The 17,268-nt window shown below is 41.0% G+C and overlaps 1 protein-coding gene across 1 annotated transcript in view; it reads left to right on the top strand.

Annotated features, from left to right (window-relative positions):
• Positions 1–17,268, top strand: part of aopep (aminopeptidase O (putative)) — an 81,411-nt gene that overhangs the window by 26,071 nt on the left and 38,072 nt on the right. The window contains exons 7-13 of the mRNA XM_083911858.1: positions 529–742; positions 1,785–1,891; positions 8,032–8,134; positions 8,367–8,474; positions 9,126–9,169; positions 11,414–11,474; positions 16,310–16,372. Of these exons, the coding sequence (XP_083767984.1) occupies positions 529–742; positions 1,785–1,891; positions 8,032–8,134; positions 8,367–8,474; positions 9,126–9,169; positions 11,414–11,474; positions 16,310–16,372 (700 nt within the window). The remainder of the gene's footprint in view (positions 1–528; positions 743–1,784; positions 1,892–8,031; positions 8,135–8,366; positions 8,475–9,125; positions 9,170–11,413; positions 11,475–16,309; positions 16,373–17,268) is intronic.

Genomic DNA, 17,268 nt, shown 5'->3' with positions numbered 1-17,268 from the left:
GGGAGCTACAAAATCTTCCCTGCCTTGAAGAATCTACCACAGTTAGGCAAAACTTGCTCAACTCAAAATTGGTGTGGTTGGTTGACAGTTTTTAGTCCAGGGTACATGGTGTTCTTGCTTGATGTTTGTTCAGGGTAGTTAGGTTTGGCATGCACACTTGATGAGTAATTATGTAATAATTCTAATAATAATTTAGGAGATGGAGAAAGGGATGGGAAGATAGTGACTCCCATACTCATTAGTATGCACACATGTTGATTCATCTTACTGTACATTTCTGTAATCACAGGTGTTGAATAGTACTATTATATTATTGTAATATATTATATATTATATTATTATAATAGTAATTATTTGATCTTTTGCGAGGGTGGGACAGTATTTTATTTCAGTTATCTCTTGTTGCCCCCCTCTGTATTTTTATCTATTTCTCTTACTTCCTGAACCTTCTCAATTACAAACCTTGTATATTTATATTTATGTTGAATTTATTGTTCATCCTGTATTTCTGTTGTTTGTCTTTCCCAGCCCCCATATAATTTTCCTGTCCCAGAGTGTGTTGTGTGCTGGGAGTCTTGGATCTGGAGAGAGCGGCCTGTCTCTGTGTGGGTCCAGGATATGCCATGAGATTGCCCACTCCTGGTTTGGGCTGGTTATCGGAGCCAGAGACTGGACTGAGGAATGGATCAGCGAGGGCTTTGCCACCTACCTGGAGGACATTATCTGGGCCCAAGCACAACAAGTACAGCACAGTCACTACTCAATGATTGTAGTTCACTACAGCTATTTAATAAAAGTAACTAATGGTGGCCTTTTTAGGTCACCTCAGGTAGAGGAACATTTTCAATAGCAATATGAGCTTTGAGATACACCACTTAAGCCAACTTGTTAAGCCTAGTTTTCTGTTGTCATCTTGAGGCGGAAGTTATCATTGAGAAAGCAACTTGATATCGTATGATCCAGCACCTTCATACCATTTGGTAAAATGCAACTTGGGGAAACACAAGTTGACATTCCAACCTTACATTTCCACAACTTATATGCCAGGATTTTCAAATGTTACTGTTGTGGTTGGAATGCATGTCAAGTAGAGTTAGCCATTACTGTAGTAAAAACATACGTCAAGCACACAAGGAAACAGTTTATAAAGACACCATCCAAGTCCAAATGCAAAAAAGCAAGAAATTGAAAGGTCAGAGGAGTTGTCCAAACAAAATTATAGGGTAAAGAAGTTTCTGGGCCAACCATAAAAATTAACTGTAAAACCCAAACCTCCTGACCTTCGAAAATATAAGAAGACTAAGCTGAACCACTTGAAAAAAAGTTTGAAGACTGTGTACTTCACACTGCTTCAGATGTCCTTCTAATCAAGCCCATACTGAGGCTGATTAAGGATACCTGCAGAAAAAACAACAGGACAAAGGATGAGGGTGGAGCATCGGTATGAATCATTTGCTTGCAACACTAACTTCAGCTCTGATCCGGTGATGTGCAAATCCTCGTACTTGCTTTCCCACACCATCTAGAGTTACACAAATGTTTTTCTTGTGTCTGCACTGCTTAACCATGTCACCTTTGTGATTTGTGCTTGGCTCTGAAGAAATATAAACAGATTTAAGTAGACCTTTTTTTGCTGCCAAAATCATAAGACAGAGTGACAGTGCTGCTTTTGTCATGATATTAGTGAGCATTTGACTTTTCATTTAATCAATTTGCTGAATGAATTATTCATTCCCCTTCTGATTTCTTTGCTCTGTCATAATCCTTTCCCTCTCTCCCTCCAGCTCTCCTTACAAGATACAGCAGAACAGTCTGACCTGAAGGCACTTCTGAGGTGGAGACGACTCTCTGATGAGTTGCAGAACTCAGAGGAGGTACTTCAAATCCTCAGGTGAGTGTGTGCTTTTTGGTCAAGTACATATGTTTTAATATCAGCAAACCGTGTTTACACTGCAGAGAAAATAGCTACTTGAGAAAAGTGCAACAGCATCTTTAATAAGCATGCAGGACACAGTACTGTAAACTGACATCTGCCCCAAATGCTGACAGCAGATTGCCTTCCCCACTGTTAATTTTATTCCTAAATTCCAATAGAGGTTTACTAAACCACCATAGGTTTAACATGTGCAGAGGAGAAAACATCTTCCCACAACAGTCAATGTGACTACTTAATTACACTTTTACTCAGACTAGGAGAGGAAAACGTTTGAATAGAGTGCACTTGTTCTTGTTCTTTTTTTCTCCATTGTATAAGATACAATAAGATGAGAGTAAGCTTTTGTTAGTGTCTGCATGTGCAGACACACGTGAGCGTGAGGTATATGCATTCCAGGGGTACAGGTGTGGCAGGTGTGGCAAGTATATCCAGGTGTACTGTCTCAGAAAAGCTTTACACACAAGCGCAGCAAGTACACACAAACTCTTCATCGGATCCTGGCATTGTGGGACCCACACCCTGTTTGTTTTATCCAGGTTGGAAGCACAGTGTCATCAGGGGATTATAGATGTAAACCCAAGCCTGAATTAACTGTTTATGGGTGAAAATGCACTTGTTAGCAGTGTGCCTTTCATATTGAAGCTCTTCCTTTGAACAAAAAAGCATCTCCACTGGAGATGGCACTTGTAGTTTGCTATTGACATTCACTCTTGTAAGAGACCGTGCAGAGCGTGACAGCAAATCAATGCGCTACTGATTTCATGGCTTTTCTTCTTGGCACTTAGTTCTAACTATGTCACTTCACTAATAATGTGTTGTCATGTGCCAGTGCTAGCGTTAGTGAAAGTATTAGTCAGTATTAGTACTGTTTGTGGTAGGCTTAAACATGCTAGAATAAATTATTGTAAGAATAAATGGTGAGTCCGCACACCAGAATCAGCTCCAAATAGCGTTTTTATTGCACCATGTAACGTTTCAGGCCCCAGCCCTTCATCAGACATCAGAATAGATTATTGTGACACAGAGAATATCTTTGAAATACAGTAGGACGCTGTGTGAGTGAAAGGGTTAAACTCTGCACTCGCGCTGTGTCAGTCGAGCAATCTATCAGGGTGTTCCCCTATGAGGCAGACACACGGGTGATTAGGAGGATCAGGATTAGGTTTCTCTGCACCTGACAGGGTTAAGTCAACAACATCTGAAAAATGCAAACAACACATGCACTCACAAATACATACGTGCCCATACCCATGTATGCATACATTTTGACCATGTAACATGGAAACACACAGTAGTTTTGAAATAACAAGTGGCATCCACGGAAAATCCATTTCCTAATCCCCACATCTCTTAAAGCAAAGGGAAAAACATGTTGAGGCATAAAGGAACCCGGCTCTCACGTTATCTTAATGACTAAATGCATACAGGGTAACACTTTATCTTATCTATTTGTAATTTCTGAAGAGGTCGGAGGTGGGGGCGATGAAGGCATTGTTTAACAAAGTATGAAAAAGCTTTAAAGACACATCTCCTGGATGCACTGGGACACATACTCAGTGATGTAGTATCCTGGGGTCATTGGGTGTTTTGGATCTAGCAAAATCCGACAGCCTCCACCAGGCAGCCCAGCCAGGGTGATCAAGTCCCGGCTTGTGTCCCAGTAGCAACCCACAGATCTGCCCTTTTCAGCCAAAGCCACGTTGTGGCTTTCTCTGCAGCTTCACTTGCGGATTGGATGGCCCTCTTCTTGGCCGCCTATGTAACACCAAATCGGCCGAGCACTTTACAGAAAGAGCGGCCTGCAAAGTCTCTACAGCCTCCAGCCCCTGCACTCCTCCACCAATTCCTGGTACTTGGCATGTTTCCTTTTGTTGGCTTCTTCAATCTGCTCTTCCCAGGGCACTGTCAGTTCCAGTATGATCAGGTGTTTTGAAGCCTCAGAGGTGATGATCATGTCTAACCGGAGAGATGTTGATGCAATGTGCTGGGCGAACCTCAGCTGTTTTCCCAGGTCAAGGTTCAGCTGCCAATCGGGGGCTGTGTTGAGTAGGCCTGTTGTTTTCTGTGGATATGGCTGGGGTCTCTCTCTAGCTTTGATGAAGGGGATTGCCTTCTTTGGAGCACAATGTTGTTTGCTGGCTCTGATAGCTGAGGCTATGCTCTCAGCAACTGCTTTGAGTACCAGGTCATGGCGCCAGTGATAGCGACCATCAGCCAGGGCCTTTGTGCAGCAGCTGAGGAGATGTTCTAAGGAGCCTCTACCAGAGCAAAGGGGGCAGGGAGGTGTCTTGCAATTACCCCACACATGGAAGTTTGCTGGGCTAGAGAGGGCATCGTAGACTAGCTGCACAAAGAACCAGACAGAGTGGAAGTCTGCATGCACGCTGATGTTTGACTTTGCGCTGCAACAATGTCTATGCTATGTAATTTGGTACCAATTATAGGGAAAATATAATCGGTGTTCATTTATGTTCAGTTAATTGCTCTGTAACCGAGAGAGTGTTTCAGTGCACAGCAGCTAAACATGCAAAAATATGAAATTTACCTAAAGGCAAGCATAGAAATTCAACAAATATGCCAATAATAAATAAATAATAACTGAATATCTATTTGGATTAAAATGAAGCCGTTCTTAAAAGGAAAATCCTATTTTCCTTTTTTAGTAGTAATTTAAAAAGTTCTGTCCAGGAAACCCCTCAGGAAATTAGCAAGAAATGACAGACCCATAAAAAAAGCCTTACCAAATTCATGTTTTGAAGCAAAATGTATTTAAAAACGAACTGCCAAACAGTCAGGTCTCATTTTATTGGAGCACAGAAGATCATTCTTGACCTTGGGAGCAGTAAGTGACAGTCTCAACTTTCAGGTTCACTTACTAGCCTTTAACCGCACATCTCATCATCGATGAGAAGGAGATTGTAAGCCCAACTCCATTCAAGGAGGGTCTTTGTTGTCATATGTGGCGTACGATCTCTCTATGGCCAATGACTCTGACCCATTTCCAGTCAATACTATGGGTTAGATGTTCAAATATTCCCTCTGTTTTTGCACATTACTGTATGTCCATAATAGGGCAAACCAATTCAACACAACGATTTGTATAGGTACATTTATTTCAACATATTTCAAAAATGTATTTATTACAAAACAAACAAATAAAAGAATGGTCTATATAACATAAAACTCAACACTGTATGCCTGTAGGAAAGAGAAAGAGCGAGCGGGAGGCAGGATATGATGCAGAAATCATCGTGGTCATGCAGTCGGTTCGTAACTTTGTCATCAACAACTCTCCTGCCGTTCCTTGAATTTTTCTAATGATTTCCAACAGAAGTTCCTGAATCTCGTTGTCTCTCCAGTTAGACATTTAAGTTGGCATCTTCATGCCGTCTTCTTCTTCACCCTCAATTATTTTCATTCCAGTAGTGCCAGCCGCATGATAGAACATCATCAACACGCTCCCTCATTTACTGTGAATTCTCTGGACGACTGGATGGGTCCAAGTCCTGATGTGACTCCATTGCTTAGGATTACATTTATGGGGAAACGTGACGTGAAATTTCAAAGAGGTCTTCGTGAAGGAAAAGAAAGCGCAATGGGATGTACAGACTGATAAAACCACCAGTGTACACACACAAACACACATGAAGGCTAAATGGCAGATTGTGTTCAGTGGGTCACAATCGACACCCCCTGATCCAGCAGGGGCCCCAGTGGCCAGTGTTTATCAGTCCATTTCAGATGAGTTATATTTAGGGCAGCCTGGGCCAGACGGCATTCTCCCTGCTGATTCACTGGGCTGCTGGGAGAAATGCTCTACCTTATCCGGTTTCAACAGTCAACCCAGTGTAATTTGTCAGGATATGGCTTGCGGAGCTATAAACGTCTTTGTGTGTGTGTGTGTGTGTGTGTGTGTGTGTGTGTGTGTGTGTGTGTGTGTGTGTGTGTGTGTGTGTGTGTGTGTGTGTGTGTGTGTGTGTGTGTGTGTGTGTGTGTGTGTGTGTGTGTGTGTGTGTGTGTGTGTGTGTGTGTGTGTGTGTGTGTGTGTGTGTGTGTGTGTACATTTTACATTAGGTTCTGTCAGTTATAGATCCTGATTTCCTCCTGCTCTTTCTCTCAATCTCAGACACACCCAGGTGATTGTATGGCTACACACACACAGAGACACCCTCCCTCTCACACACATGGCCTACGATTCCGATAAGAGCACCGTTTATTCTGCAATACATTGAGCTATTGTGTGATTCTCCAAGGCAGCGAGCAGCGATTCCTCTTAAAGTTGTAGTAAATCCTCTCTGACAAAGAGAGACCGCAAAAGACAGAGATTTACACATCCATACATCCCTGGTCTGGACAGTTGGAAGGGTGGAGTTCCTTTGTCCAACAGGGCAGTGATGGATCAACATTTTCCTCTCCACGCTGTCCCGCCAGTATCTCTTACACAGGAAACCGACACATTTTCTCTTCTGGAAATACATGGTTACGTTGGTTTTGTCTTTTGCCCCAGTCCCTCTTTCTCTCTGTACATCTCTAGCTGACACATACACACACACACACACACACACACACACACACACACACACACACACACACACACACACACACACACACACACACACACACACACACACACACACACACACACACACACACACACACACACACACACACACACACACACAATTTCCCAGGGATACAGCACATCCTGCTGTCTCAAAAAAAGTCAATTTCATCTTATCAGTAGTAACAGACAGTCATGGGCACAACGAGCAGGAGACTGGACAGAGAGCAAGTTAAAAAAAAGATAAAAAGAGGGGAGATGTTTTGGTCATGATACATGGAGACACTGGGACTCATTACTAAGATGTTTCCAAAAAGATTTTACCAAATCAGGCCATGTATAGGGATTTTCTTCTTCACACATAGCATCTATATGAAAAGCACACAGGAGGAATACACCCTAATTTACATGATGGACATCCTTTTAGGTGTCCAGTTTAATTTAGAAATTCCAGGAAGTTGATGACTTCTTTTCTCAGTCCACTGAGCAAACCAAACATTCCTGTCTATCTCCTGCCCTCAATTTCTCCCACACCTCCTCCTGTTCTTGTCTTTAACCCTAATCTACTCCCCTTTCTCCGCTCTTCAGCTCAGCATGCCTGTACAAAGACTCAAACAGATCCAATATTCAACCAACTCGTGTCTTACAGCTGAAGCCAAAATCGAATGATTAAATATTGAGATTTTGAATTATACATCAATCAGTGTGAATGATGATTTTGAATGTGTGATTTTGGTCTCTCTGATAGTATGTGTGTGTCTGGCCCTGTCATGAATCAGTCCTTTGGTAAAGTACTAGCCAGTGATGAAGGGTGTATTGATTGTTAGGCCAGGCGCCTGGTGTATCGACTTGGCAGGAGGGTGATGCTTCAAGGCCCTCCTATTGGCACACTGAGTTAATCTGCTCAGCCTGATCAATACTGCCTAACTGAAACTATCATTGCACAGCATCCCACGGCAGTGCTATGTTTGTTTGGCTTTCATTGGTTTTATGTGTGTTTATGGAGGTTGAAAGAATGATTTGTATCTGTGTGACAGGGAAAGCGAAACCTAGAGCATGCCTCTTTTGTGCCTGTAGTCAGGGGTGCTTTTTTGTGGAAGTGCTATATGTTCGCTCAGTGAGTCATGGGCAGTAAAGTCAGAGCACAGCAGTGTGAGGTCATATAAACAGTATAGCAAACTATTATATATCTGCAGCTTGATTTCAAGCCTGCCTCAGGCAAGGTATGGCAACTTGGCAATGTGTTGGCCATTCAGAGGACTGGCTGAGTGGATGGATTTAGTGTTGCTGACGGTGTATTCTTGCTCTGTAGAAAATGTGGTTTTCCTGCTACTAAAATGGAGTGAGGATAAAATGCAAACTCTGTTCTTAGGCTCTTTAGCTTCATGCCGCTTTGTCTTTGCTTTTGGGTTATATTCGGTACACCTTCCTGTTCATTAAGGGTCCTAACATCTTTGTCCGTTTATGCCCAACTCCTTACCTATCTCATCTTTTGTTGTATTTTCGTTTCTCCGCTCTATTTGTCCTTCTGTAGACCTAACATGGAGAACACCGGTCAGGTCAGTGAGTCTGGCTCCTCCATGGTTAAACATGCCCTCAACCCTGACAAAACCTTCATGCAAGTCCACTACCTCAAGGTGAGATAAATGTGGGGGGAAAAGGGTGGAGGAAGTAGGAAAGGAAAATGATGAAGGGCTGTAGAACATATAAACTATAAATTCAAGAACCCTATGCCCTTGGTAGCCCACTCTTAGTTGGATATGCTTGGAATAGCACTCATAATAACTATAGATGTTGCTGCAGTGTTTCCCTGACTTGCCTAACATGGATCATGTTTTGTTGACTTTATTTGCCTTGTTCTTTGTCCAGGGTTACTTCCTCCTCAGGTTCTTGGCCAGTCAAGTGGGAGAGAAACAATTCATCAACTTCTTCAGATTATTTGTGAAGAAATACCACGGGCAGCTAATTTTCTCTCAGGTGAAGCTGTAATATAGGAAACATGAATAACTTCATTATTGACTTGCAGCTACTTGAGAGGCTGTTAATAAAATCTGAGCTCAGATTTTAACTGTTTTAATATGACCTGTCTATTAGGCGCTCTGAGCCATGTTATTTCCAGAAATTAATTGGAGGCTGATGTACGCTTGATTGCCACTGTGTTACAATAGTTGAAAATGCTCCAGCTGGATTTTAATAGATGGACGTACATCAGCTCAGCCATGTTTATTCTGCTGGGGCCATGAAGCTGAGTGATCACACCTGGAAGTCTCTCTCTCTCTCTGTCTCTCTGTCTCTGTCTCTGTCTCTGTCTCTCTCTCTCTCTCTCTCTCTCTCTCTCTCTCTCTCTCTCTCTCTCTCTCTCTCTCTCTCTCTCTCTCTCTCTCTCTCTCTCTCTCTCTCTCTCTCTCTCTCTGTGTGTGGGATATGTGATGTGATCCACCTGGCTCCTGTTTCTTTAGTGGCAGGCTGAGTCTTCTCACTAAATAATGTATGTAACATAAACACTATTTAACCTTGCACTCCTGACTTAAGATCAGGTATGCCTTTCTCTTTCTTTTTTTCTTCCTCCCACACCTCCCTAAATGCCTCCATTCTCTGTCCGTCTTTTTTTGTACTTTTTTTGTACAGGATTTCCTGCAAATGCTGCTGATTACCTTTCCCGGCATGGAGAGGTATGTAAGTGGCTATGAATAATGCTTACAGTGAAATTGAAACGTGGTGAATAATGAAATGTCTAGACTCATTAAAACCACTTTTGTGCTCAAGTATTCACAGCCTGATTTCCAGTTTTGAACTTAGCATTCCAACTTTCTTTTTCTCAACAGATGCAACTTTTTGGGAGATTTATTGTCAAATATATGAGCATGTGTTGATTTGGCTTCTGTTCTTGCTCCTTCTGTGGAAACATGACCAGTGAAAAGCTACCAAAACCAATCCTGTTGAGAGAGCAGTCTCATCCACTCTCATATTAATTGAAGTGTAAAAGGATAACTGCTCCTCCTGCTCTCCTCCTCTCTCTAATTTTCTCTCTCCCTCTCTGCGCTCGCTTAATCATTCAGTTCTCTATTTCTCTTGATTGCCTCATTAACCTCTTCTTCTGTCTGTCTCTCGTCTTTCTCTCTGTCTGTCTGTCGTTCTCTTTATTTTTCCCAATCTTTAACTCTTAACCAGGCTTCTCTTTTCACATCCCTATTTCCTCAGCACCCTTTTGTCTGCTCTTGAATTGAAATTGATTGAATTGAACAGGGGGAGTTGAGGACAGTCAATATTTGGATCTGATGCTTCTTTCAGTAAACAACCCGCTCGAATGGTCAGGATGAGAATAGACACACTGACAGGTCATGTGGTGTATTAACTGTATTAACCTTTTGTTTGCCACACAAGAAAACTATGTTCACATAATACCATGTAATCCTACCTCATGGTGTCTTGCGGTTGATCTGGCAGATGTTTAGTCTTTATATACTCCCTATGGTTCAACTCCACATGCCAAAAGCTGAAATTAGCTTGTAGTGAGGTCACTCGTGATGTTTTTATGTCCAGTTTCTGGGCAAATTCATGCTTTAAGCAGAGTATTACCTTTTCTTATACACAGTGGAGTATGAACAGATTTTTATGAGCTTCATGTCTCTGTAAAGCCTTCTTTTCATCTGCCAAAGCTAACAGCAAATATACAATATGAAATGATGCAGGAGGACTTTACTAGCGCATGGAAGCAAGGAGCACAGCCTTGACCTTGCAACATCTCAACATGAATTGGAAGGATTGCCATAAAGTCTGACATTCTGAGACATTTGGGTCCGCACACAATAAATTGAGAGCATGTTAGCATGTTAACATTAACTTCAGCTCAAAGTGTTGAAAGGCAGATGATGTGCAGTTTGACTGACACATGTTGATCCAAGTCTGACAACGTAGAGCTGAGCCTGACGAGCTGAGTTGCCCTAAAATGGCCCTCGCACATAGGTTGAACCCTCTGTGGCCCCATAGCAAAGTTTTCTTCTGTGTAATGAGCATTACAGTCAAAGCCAATTGACTTAAACAGAACAGGACAGAATAAGTGTCAATAAGGGCATCACACTATCATGGAAAGCTGGAAAATAAAACTAAAATATCCAGCATTTCTCCATTTTTGAATTTTCATCCAATTTCTGAAAAAGACATATTTGATAATTTTATGCAAGATGCAAAGGTGTGTTCACTTGAGGTTCCCGCATCTGTTCTTTCTGATTGGATCAAGTTCCTTGGCAAATTTCGGCAAGTGTGGAAATCACTAATTGAACTTCAGTTAGAAGAACATTACTGAGACAAAACTAGTGTTCAACATTGCAAATCAAAGTTTTTTCACTACAAAACAAAACCCTTTAATGGGCTGAAAGTCACATTACATATTGATGTACAATAATAGCTTCAGACTTGCCAAGTGTGGAATTTTCCTTTAAGCACTGGCAGGTAGGATTGATGATGGGCGGAGTGTAGTGCTGTGTGGTTACTCTCCAGCTTACACTTTGCCTACACATTCATACTTGTAGAATGTTTGTTTGCGTGTGCAAGTTTTTTTGCACGCCAGTTCTGTCACTGTGTTTTTTGTGTATGGTATATGACCGTTTTATTTTTTTTAAATACAAACCATCCATTTTACACTTATCCTCAGCCACACTCACACACACACATGCATACTTGCTCAGATGCATACAAATAAACCCAATTCATTGTTTGTACATGCCCATTTGCTTGCTCTTGTATAGGAAAGTGTGTGTGCCCCTCATTTTGTTTAAGGTGTTGGCCTAGACCTCAAGTCAACCATGACCCCAACAGTATTTTTCCCAGCCATTATTTCATAGTGTGTCTTGGGCAACAACAGTCACTGCTATAATAATAGGAATAAGGCTCACACTTTTGCAATTGTGTTCCAGAAAAGGCCTCACCCTCAGTGCTATTTATGCTGACTGGCTTGATCGACCGGGAATTCCAGAGGTATGAAGAGTCTATCCTTCTGTCTTTTGTTATTTTTTCAAATATATATACAGTATGTGTGACAATGCTGATTTAATACATTAAATATATTTTCATAAAAGTTAAATGCCAAAGTATTAACTGATCACACAATAGTATGCCAAACTGTTTTAACATTTAATCGATTCACACTCTGTAATTACATTTTAGATATCCAGAGTAGCATTTCCCCTAGTCAAAACTGTATCCTCACTAGTCAGAATAGAAATTTAAGATATCCACAAAAAACATTCTTACTCTTATATCATTCTTACTATTATATCTACTACTTTAATTGTAACAATTCAAACTAAATGTAAGATATCTTTAAATCCTTCAAAAGTATAAGCAGATTTTTTGATATTTAGGAGCTATACTGGATATTTACTTAAAATATCCGTAATGAAATTATCCCTAGTCAAGAAGAAAATATCCACATTGACATTTTTCCTGCCCACAGAGTAACCTTTACCATTTATATGTATTGGGCTGTCAATTTCAGATATCCACAATTGCATTTTGGATATATAATTCTTATTAGGAAAAACTCCAATTTCAGATATCTACACTCCAATCTACAATCTAATTTTAGATATCAAAAATGGAAAAAACTAAAGACTAAATTTGAATGACAGTCAAAGTACTTTTTTTAAACACTTATTGTGATCCTTTCATACCTGATAAAAGACAGGTAGATTATTTCATAATCTTTGTTTACTGACTAGAGTGGTTCCTGTTTATGAAATATATAGTTCTTCCAGTTTTGGCTTGGAAGGGCTGATGGCACATCTTATGGTGCAATTGTAAATTCCATTCACTATGCTTGGCACTCTGTTGCTCCCTCCCCTGAGACAGAAATTCCCAGCGCACGCTCTACCACTCAGTGTGGTTGTTGGATTCTCTGTACTGTACGGTATAATTCTACAGTGATCCGAACGGTCCAGTGTGTGCACTGACACTCAAAATAACTATTTACAATCACCCCTAGTGTAAACATTTTTCACTTTAAGATATCCAGACCACTTCCATTTACTGTAGCTGCCATTGTTTTTACCCTTTTGTCAATCATGAAAAGGGCAACATTCAGCAACCTGCTGGCTTCACTGTACTAACCACAGCCTGACTGCCTCAACATGAAAGCCACATAGCAAGAATTATACTTACTGCAGAAACCTAAATGCTATCATCCTTAATAATGAATCAATAATTGAAATCAACTCAAATTCAATGTAGGTTAATTAAGATGTTGTGTTCAGATCCAGTTCAAAACCAACAGTGTTACATAGCCTATAGTTCCATGTACAGGAATGTTTCTTGTTTTCGGCAGGAGTGTGCTCCAAGCATTTGCTCTAGCTGAGAGGAGCGGTCTAGCATTTGTCTCACTATTTACCAGCTGTAAATGGCAGTGTAATGACGCTCTCGTAATGGCAATTATGTCTCATATTAGAAGTAAATAGCTTTCAGTATATTAATGCTACAGCTTAAATGACGTATGACTATTAGCCAGTAGGCGAAACTTCTAGATGATGATGACATCCCCCCATAACAACATACTGTAGAAACCCATATTTAAAGTTCAACTTGAAGAAAGTTATTCAAATTTGTTTCACAAAAGACAGGATGACATATTGATAAAGAATTTAATTCCCCTTTTAGGCATCACTGACTGTTTAGTTCTTGAAAAAGCTATTATCACCCAGGGTGTTACTGTATCTTCTTGACAAGGTGAGCAGTGCTACTCTGCCTTGGCCATAATTGAGAAAGACCCATTGTCATAGATGCTAGGATTTCAAAGCCACACACACGCGCACACACACACACACACACACACACACACACACACACACACACACACACACACACACACACACACACACACACACACACACACACACACACACACACACACACACACACACACACACACACACACACACACACACACTCCCACAATCAATCCACTTTAACAGCTTCTTCATTTCTCCCATCTCCATGGTAACTGATCTTAATTAGAACTGTGTGGATGTGCATTTTTGTGTGTCTGTACTCTTGTTGCTGTCTGCGAACATTCACCTTCTAGATTGTGTGATGATGTAACTGTAGCCTTTCAGGGGCCTCTGAGGGTGGGAAGTAAAAGCATGAAGGGACTGCTGTTTTCTCACCTCTGATTGGGTGATGGCTAAAGTGTTCCTGCTGAGGCTTTTTTTGTGTTTGATGTGCCAGTCACCATCTAATAAGATCAGCCAGATCGATTGAAACCTTTTATAAATGCAAGTGCTTGTGTATTATGTACATTAGACACAAACACATTTTTTAAGTCTCTGGACAATGTGCTTGAGGTGGAGAAAGGTAGGAAATGATTTGGCCTAATAATAAACAATGGCTTTCACCTATCCCGGAGAAAGAGTTGTGGAATGGGAAGACCAGTGCTTGCCTATTTTAGACCTGAGTTTAGATGAGTAAGCACTCCCTTTGGGATGATGGATCTAGGCTGAGATACTTTGTTTAGTTAAAGACAACCCTTGAGTCACCAGAGCCTGATGCCTTCTCTTAAATCCTACAACTTACATTATCATTTTAGGTTTGTTTTTTTCTGCCTGGCTTATCAATCAATTAAAGCGTCTTTTTGTGACCAATTATCGCAGACTGATCAACTCTGTCTCCTGAAAAATATGTTCTCATACAACTAAACTGCATTCTCAATTAAGTTTCTAGGGAAACAGACATGTTTGTTAACATTGTGGATTGAAACTAAACTACATGGTTAGGTTTAGGGGAAAAAATGGTTTAGGTTAAATAAGTTTGTTAGGTTTAGTTATGTATGTGAGTTAAGTACGTTACATACTTGAGGTAAATAAAGTATGTAAGTTCAAAGAAGTCAGTGTTGACTTTTGGTTTCCTGGGTGAAAGTGTATTTGTTTGAGCTATCCATCCACACCAAACTACTCCGTATGCAGACTTTGATTATAAAAGTATATGGTCTCCATCAAAAACAAAGTTACTCCCCTAAATGGGAGAAAATACATTTCCCTCGAAACGTAATTGAGGATACTGTTTAGTTGTATGGGAACATCACTTTTAGGAGACAGGGATGGACTGATTTACTTGGATACTTAAACTGCTTTACCTACTTCTTTTTTTTTTTTTAGCAGTTTAACGTTCGCAAGCCTTCCAGGCAGAAATTGGATTTGGATTTACCTCTAGGTAGTAAGCCTTTGCAGCTTTAGAAAAGCTAAACTAGCTGATATGACAAAGAAAAGAGTTCCAATTACTGCAGCTCAAACTTTCTCAGTTGAAAATAATGGCTGGTTGTCAAACCTCAACACTTAGCTGTGTCTGTAGCATTAAAGATTACATACAGCAAAGTCTTCACCAAATTCTTTGTTGGATTTGGCTAGTTGTTTGATTTATTAAACACTGTAATAGATTTGTCCTATTTATTATATTTTTCAAAATAGTTTATTTTTTATTTTTTAGAAATGTGTCTATACTCAACAAAGTAAATTATCGAAAAGGCATAGTTTTGATATCGGTATCAATTCTGTGGTATTGTTATTATCTGGCATTGTTTCTAGGTTTGAAATATTCTATAAGATATCCATTCTTGTAGATAATTCACCTAAGTGCGTATTGATCTCAGGAAGATACAGGGGCAGATATAGGGCATGCTTCTCATGCGTGTTTATGAGTGAGAGCTGTAACTTCACACACAATCTGATATTGATTCACTAGAGAGACACTACACAAACGGGGGGTGTGGGACGAAGAGAGAGTTCGAGGTAGACAAAAGCCTCGCTATTCAGGGAATGGTAGTGGGGATCTAGGAAGATACGTGAGGTATCCTGTTACACAATGCCAATTTACTGCTTCAACACTCACTACATTCTATACAACCCACTCTAACGCTTCCCTCTCTCTGTGTCTGCCTCTCTCTCACAATCTCCTCGGCTTCTACACACACCTTCATGATATTTCTGTTGGAGTACTTATATAATACACAGAGAGGAGTACTCAAGCATGCAGTTATAGTGTATAGTGTTTGTCTATGGTAGTGCTAATATCTATCTCTATCTCTATAAGTGTTGCATGTGTGCGTGGTAATGTGTGTATCCTATTATGAATATGATGCTGCATATCTCTTGTTTGTGTGTGTGTGTGTGTGTGTGTGTGTGTGTGTGTGTGTGTGTGTGTGTGTGTGTGTGTGTGTGTGTGTGTGTGTGTGTGTGTGTGTGTGTGTGTGTGTGTGTGTGTGTGTGTGTGTGTGTGTGTGTGTGTGTGTGTGTGTGTGTGTGTGTGACATTACAAACCTGTCTGTCTTCACACACACACACACACACACACACACACACAAAACCCTCCTCGTCATCACTCTGATTCACATCACTCGAGCTGTGGCTCTGCTGAAAGCCTTAATAAGGTTAGAGAGTAAGTGCTGTGTGTTTGTGCCTACTAGCTGTTCTCTGTGCGTAGGTGTGCGTTTGCATGCATGAGGACTGAGGTGACTGTCCGTCCTGTAGTTGCTAGTTATTGCAGGTTTTTTTTTCTTCTTCCTCCTCCTCCTCTTTTCTCTCTTCCTTCTTTCTCTCATCCTCCAGAGTCAGTTTGCGAGTTTCCGTCAGAGGAACAAGTGATTGCACTCCCACCTCCTCCCTCTCCTCTCCTCCCACCTCTCCTCTCTCCCTCCCCTTCCTGCTCTCTCTCTCTCTCTCTTTCTCTCTCTCTCTCACACACTCTCTCACTCTGCCTCTGCAAACATTCCACTCTGTTCCGATCACTTGCCCCCGGCTCACTGCTCTCCCTTCTTCTCTGTCGTTCAGTGGCTGTATGAAAGGAGCGCCGTGTGGTCACAGGCAAGGCTGGTGGAAGAAGTCAAAGCGGAGGTAAGCACTTTCTCTCCCCCTCTTCTCTCTTTACCAGTCTCTTCCTCTCGTCTTCAGGGAGTGGCAGACAGACTCTGGAGTAGCTCTCATATTTGAAATATTGCACCTTAGACTGCTTGATACGATTGTCATCTGTGTTTCTTCAGTCTTTTTTTCCTTCACTGTTATTCTGTTTCTGTTTCTCTGTACTGCCATCTCTATTGTTGTTGTTTTTTTTTTTATCCTTCTTCGTTTGCATCCTGTGTTTCATAATGTTTGATACCATCTCTTATCTCTAACTCTTTGCACCCCATCTACCTCTCTTCTGTTCATTTGCTCCCTGTTTCAGTCTCTCCCTCTGTCTGTCTCGGAGTGAAGTGCGGCACACAGCGATGTACATCTGTTGCTTGTCATTCTGTGCTGCCTATCAGATTTCCCATAAAGCTCCCATGGTGTTTTTAATTACCTTGCCTTTATTCTCCAATTCTCCAATTAATCTGCCCGTTTATATAAAATCGAATCAGACCCGGAGAGAATCTATGTCAAATAAAATAGAAATACCTTGAATCTTAGAAAGAACTCGTCCACTTTATGTGCTGTTTAACTGCTTGGAAACCTCACTTTTTTTTTCTTTTACATTTCACACAGTGTTACGTATTTATACTGAGATAAAAACTGAAGCGAAGGAGAGGAGGTACAGTTTGGCCTTGATAGTGATTGGCTGTTTAATGGAGATCTATGGTGTAGGGAGTTACTGTGCTCCAGGCTTCATCACAGCAAGATACTTTCACTATTACTCTTTTGTCTCAACCGGCCGTTCGTGTTGGTTATATATGGAGTGAGCGCTTAAAGGTTGGAATTAATGTGCGTGTTTAGGAGAGAGGGGGAGAAGGAGCTATAGACTGTTGTACATTTGT

This window comes from Echiichthys vipera (genome assembly GCF_963691815.1).
Source record: "Echiichthys vipera genome assembly, chromosome: 4".
Taxonomy (NCBI): domain Eukaryota; kingdom Metazoa; phylum Chordata; class Actinopteri; order Perciformes; family Trachinidae; genus Echiichthys; species Echiichthys vipera.
This window is presented reverse-complemented; position numbering and strand designations above follow the sequence as displayed.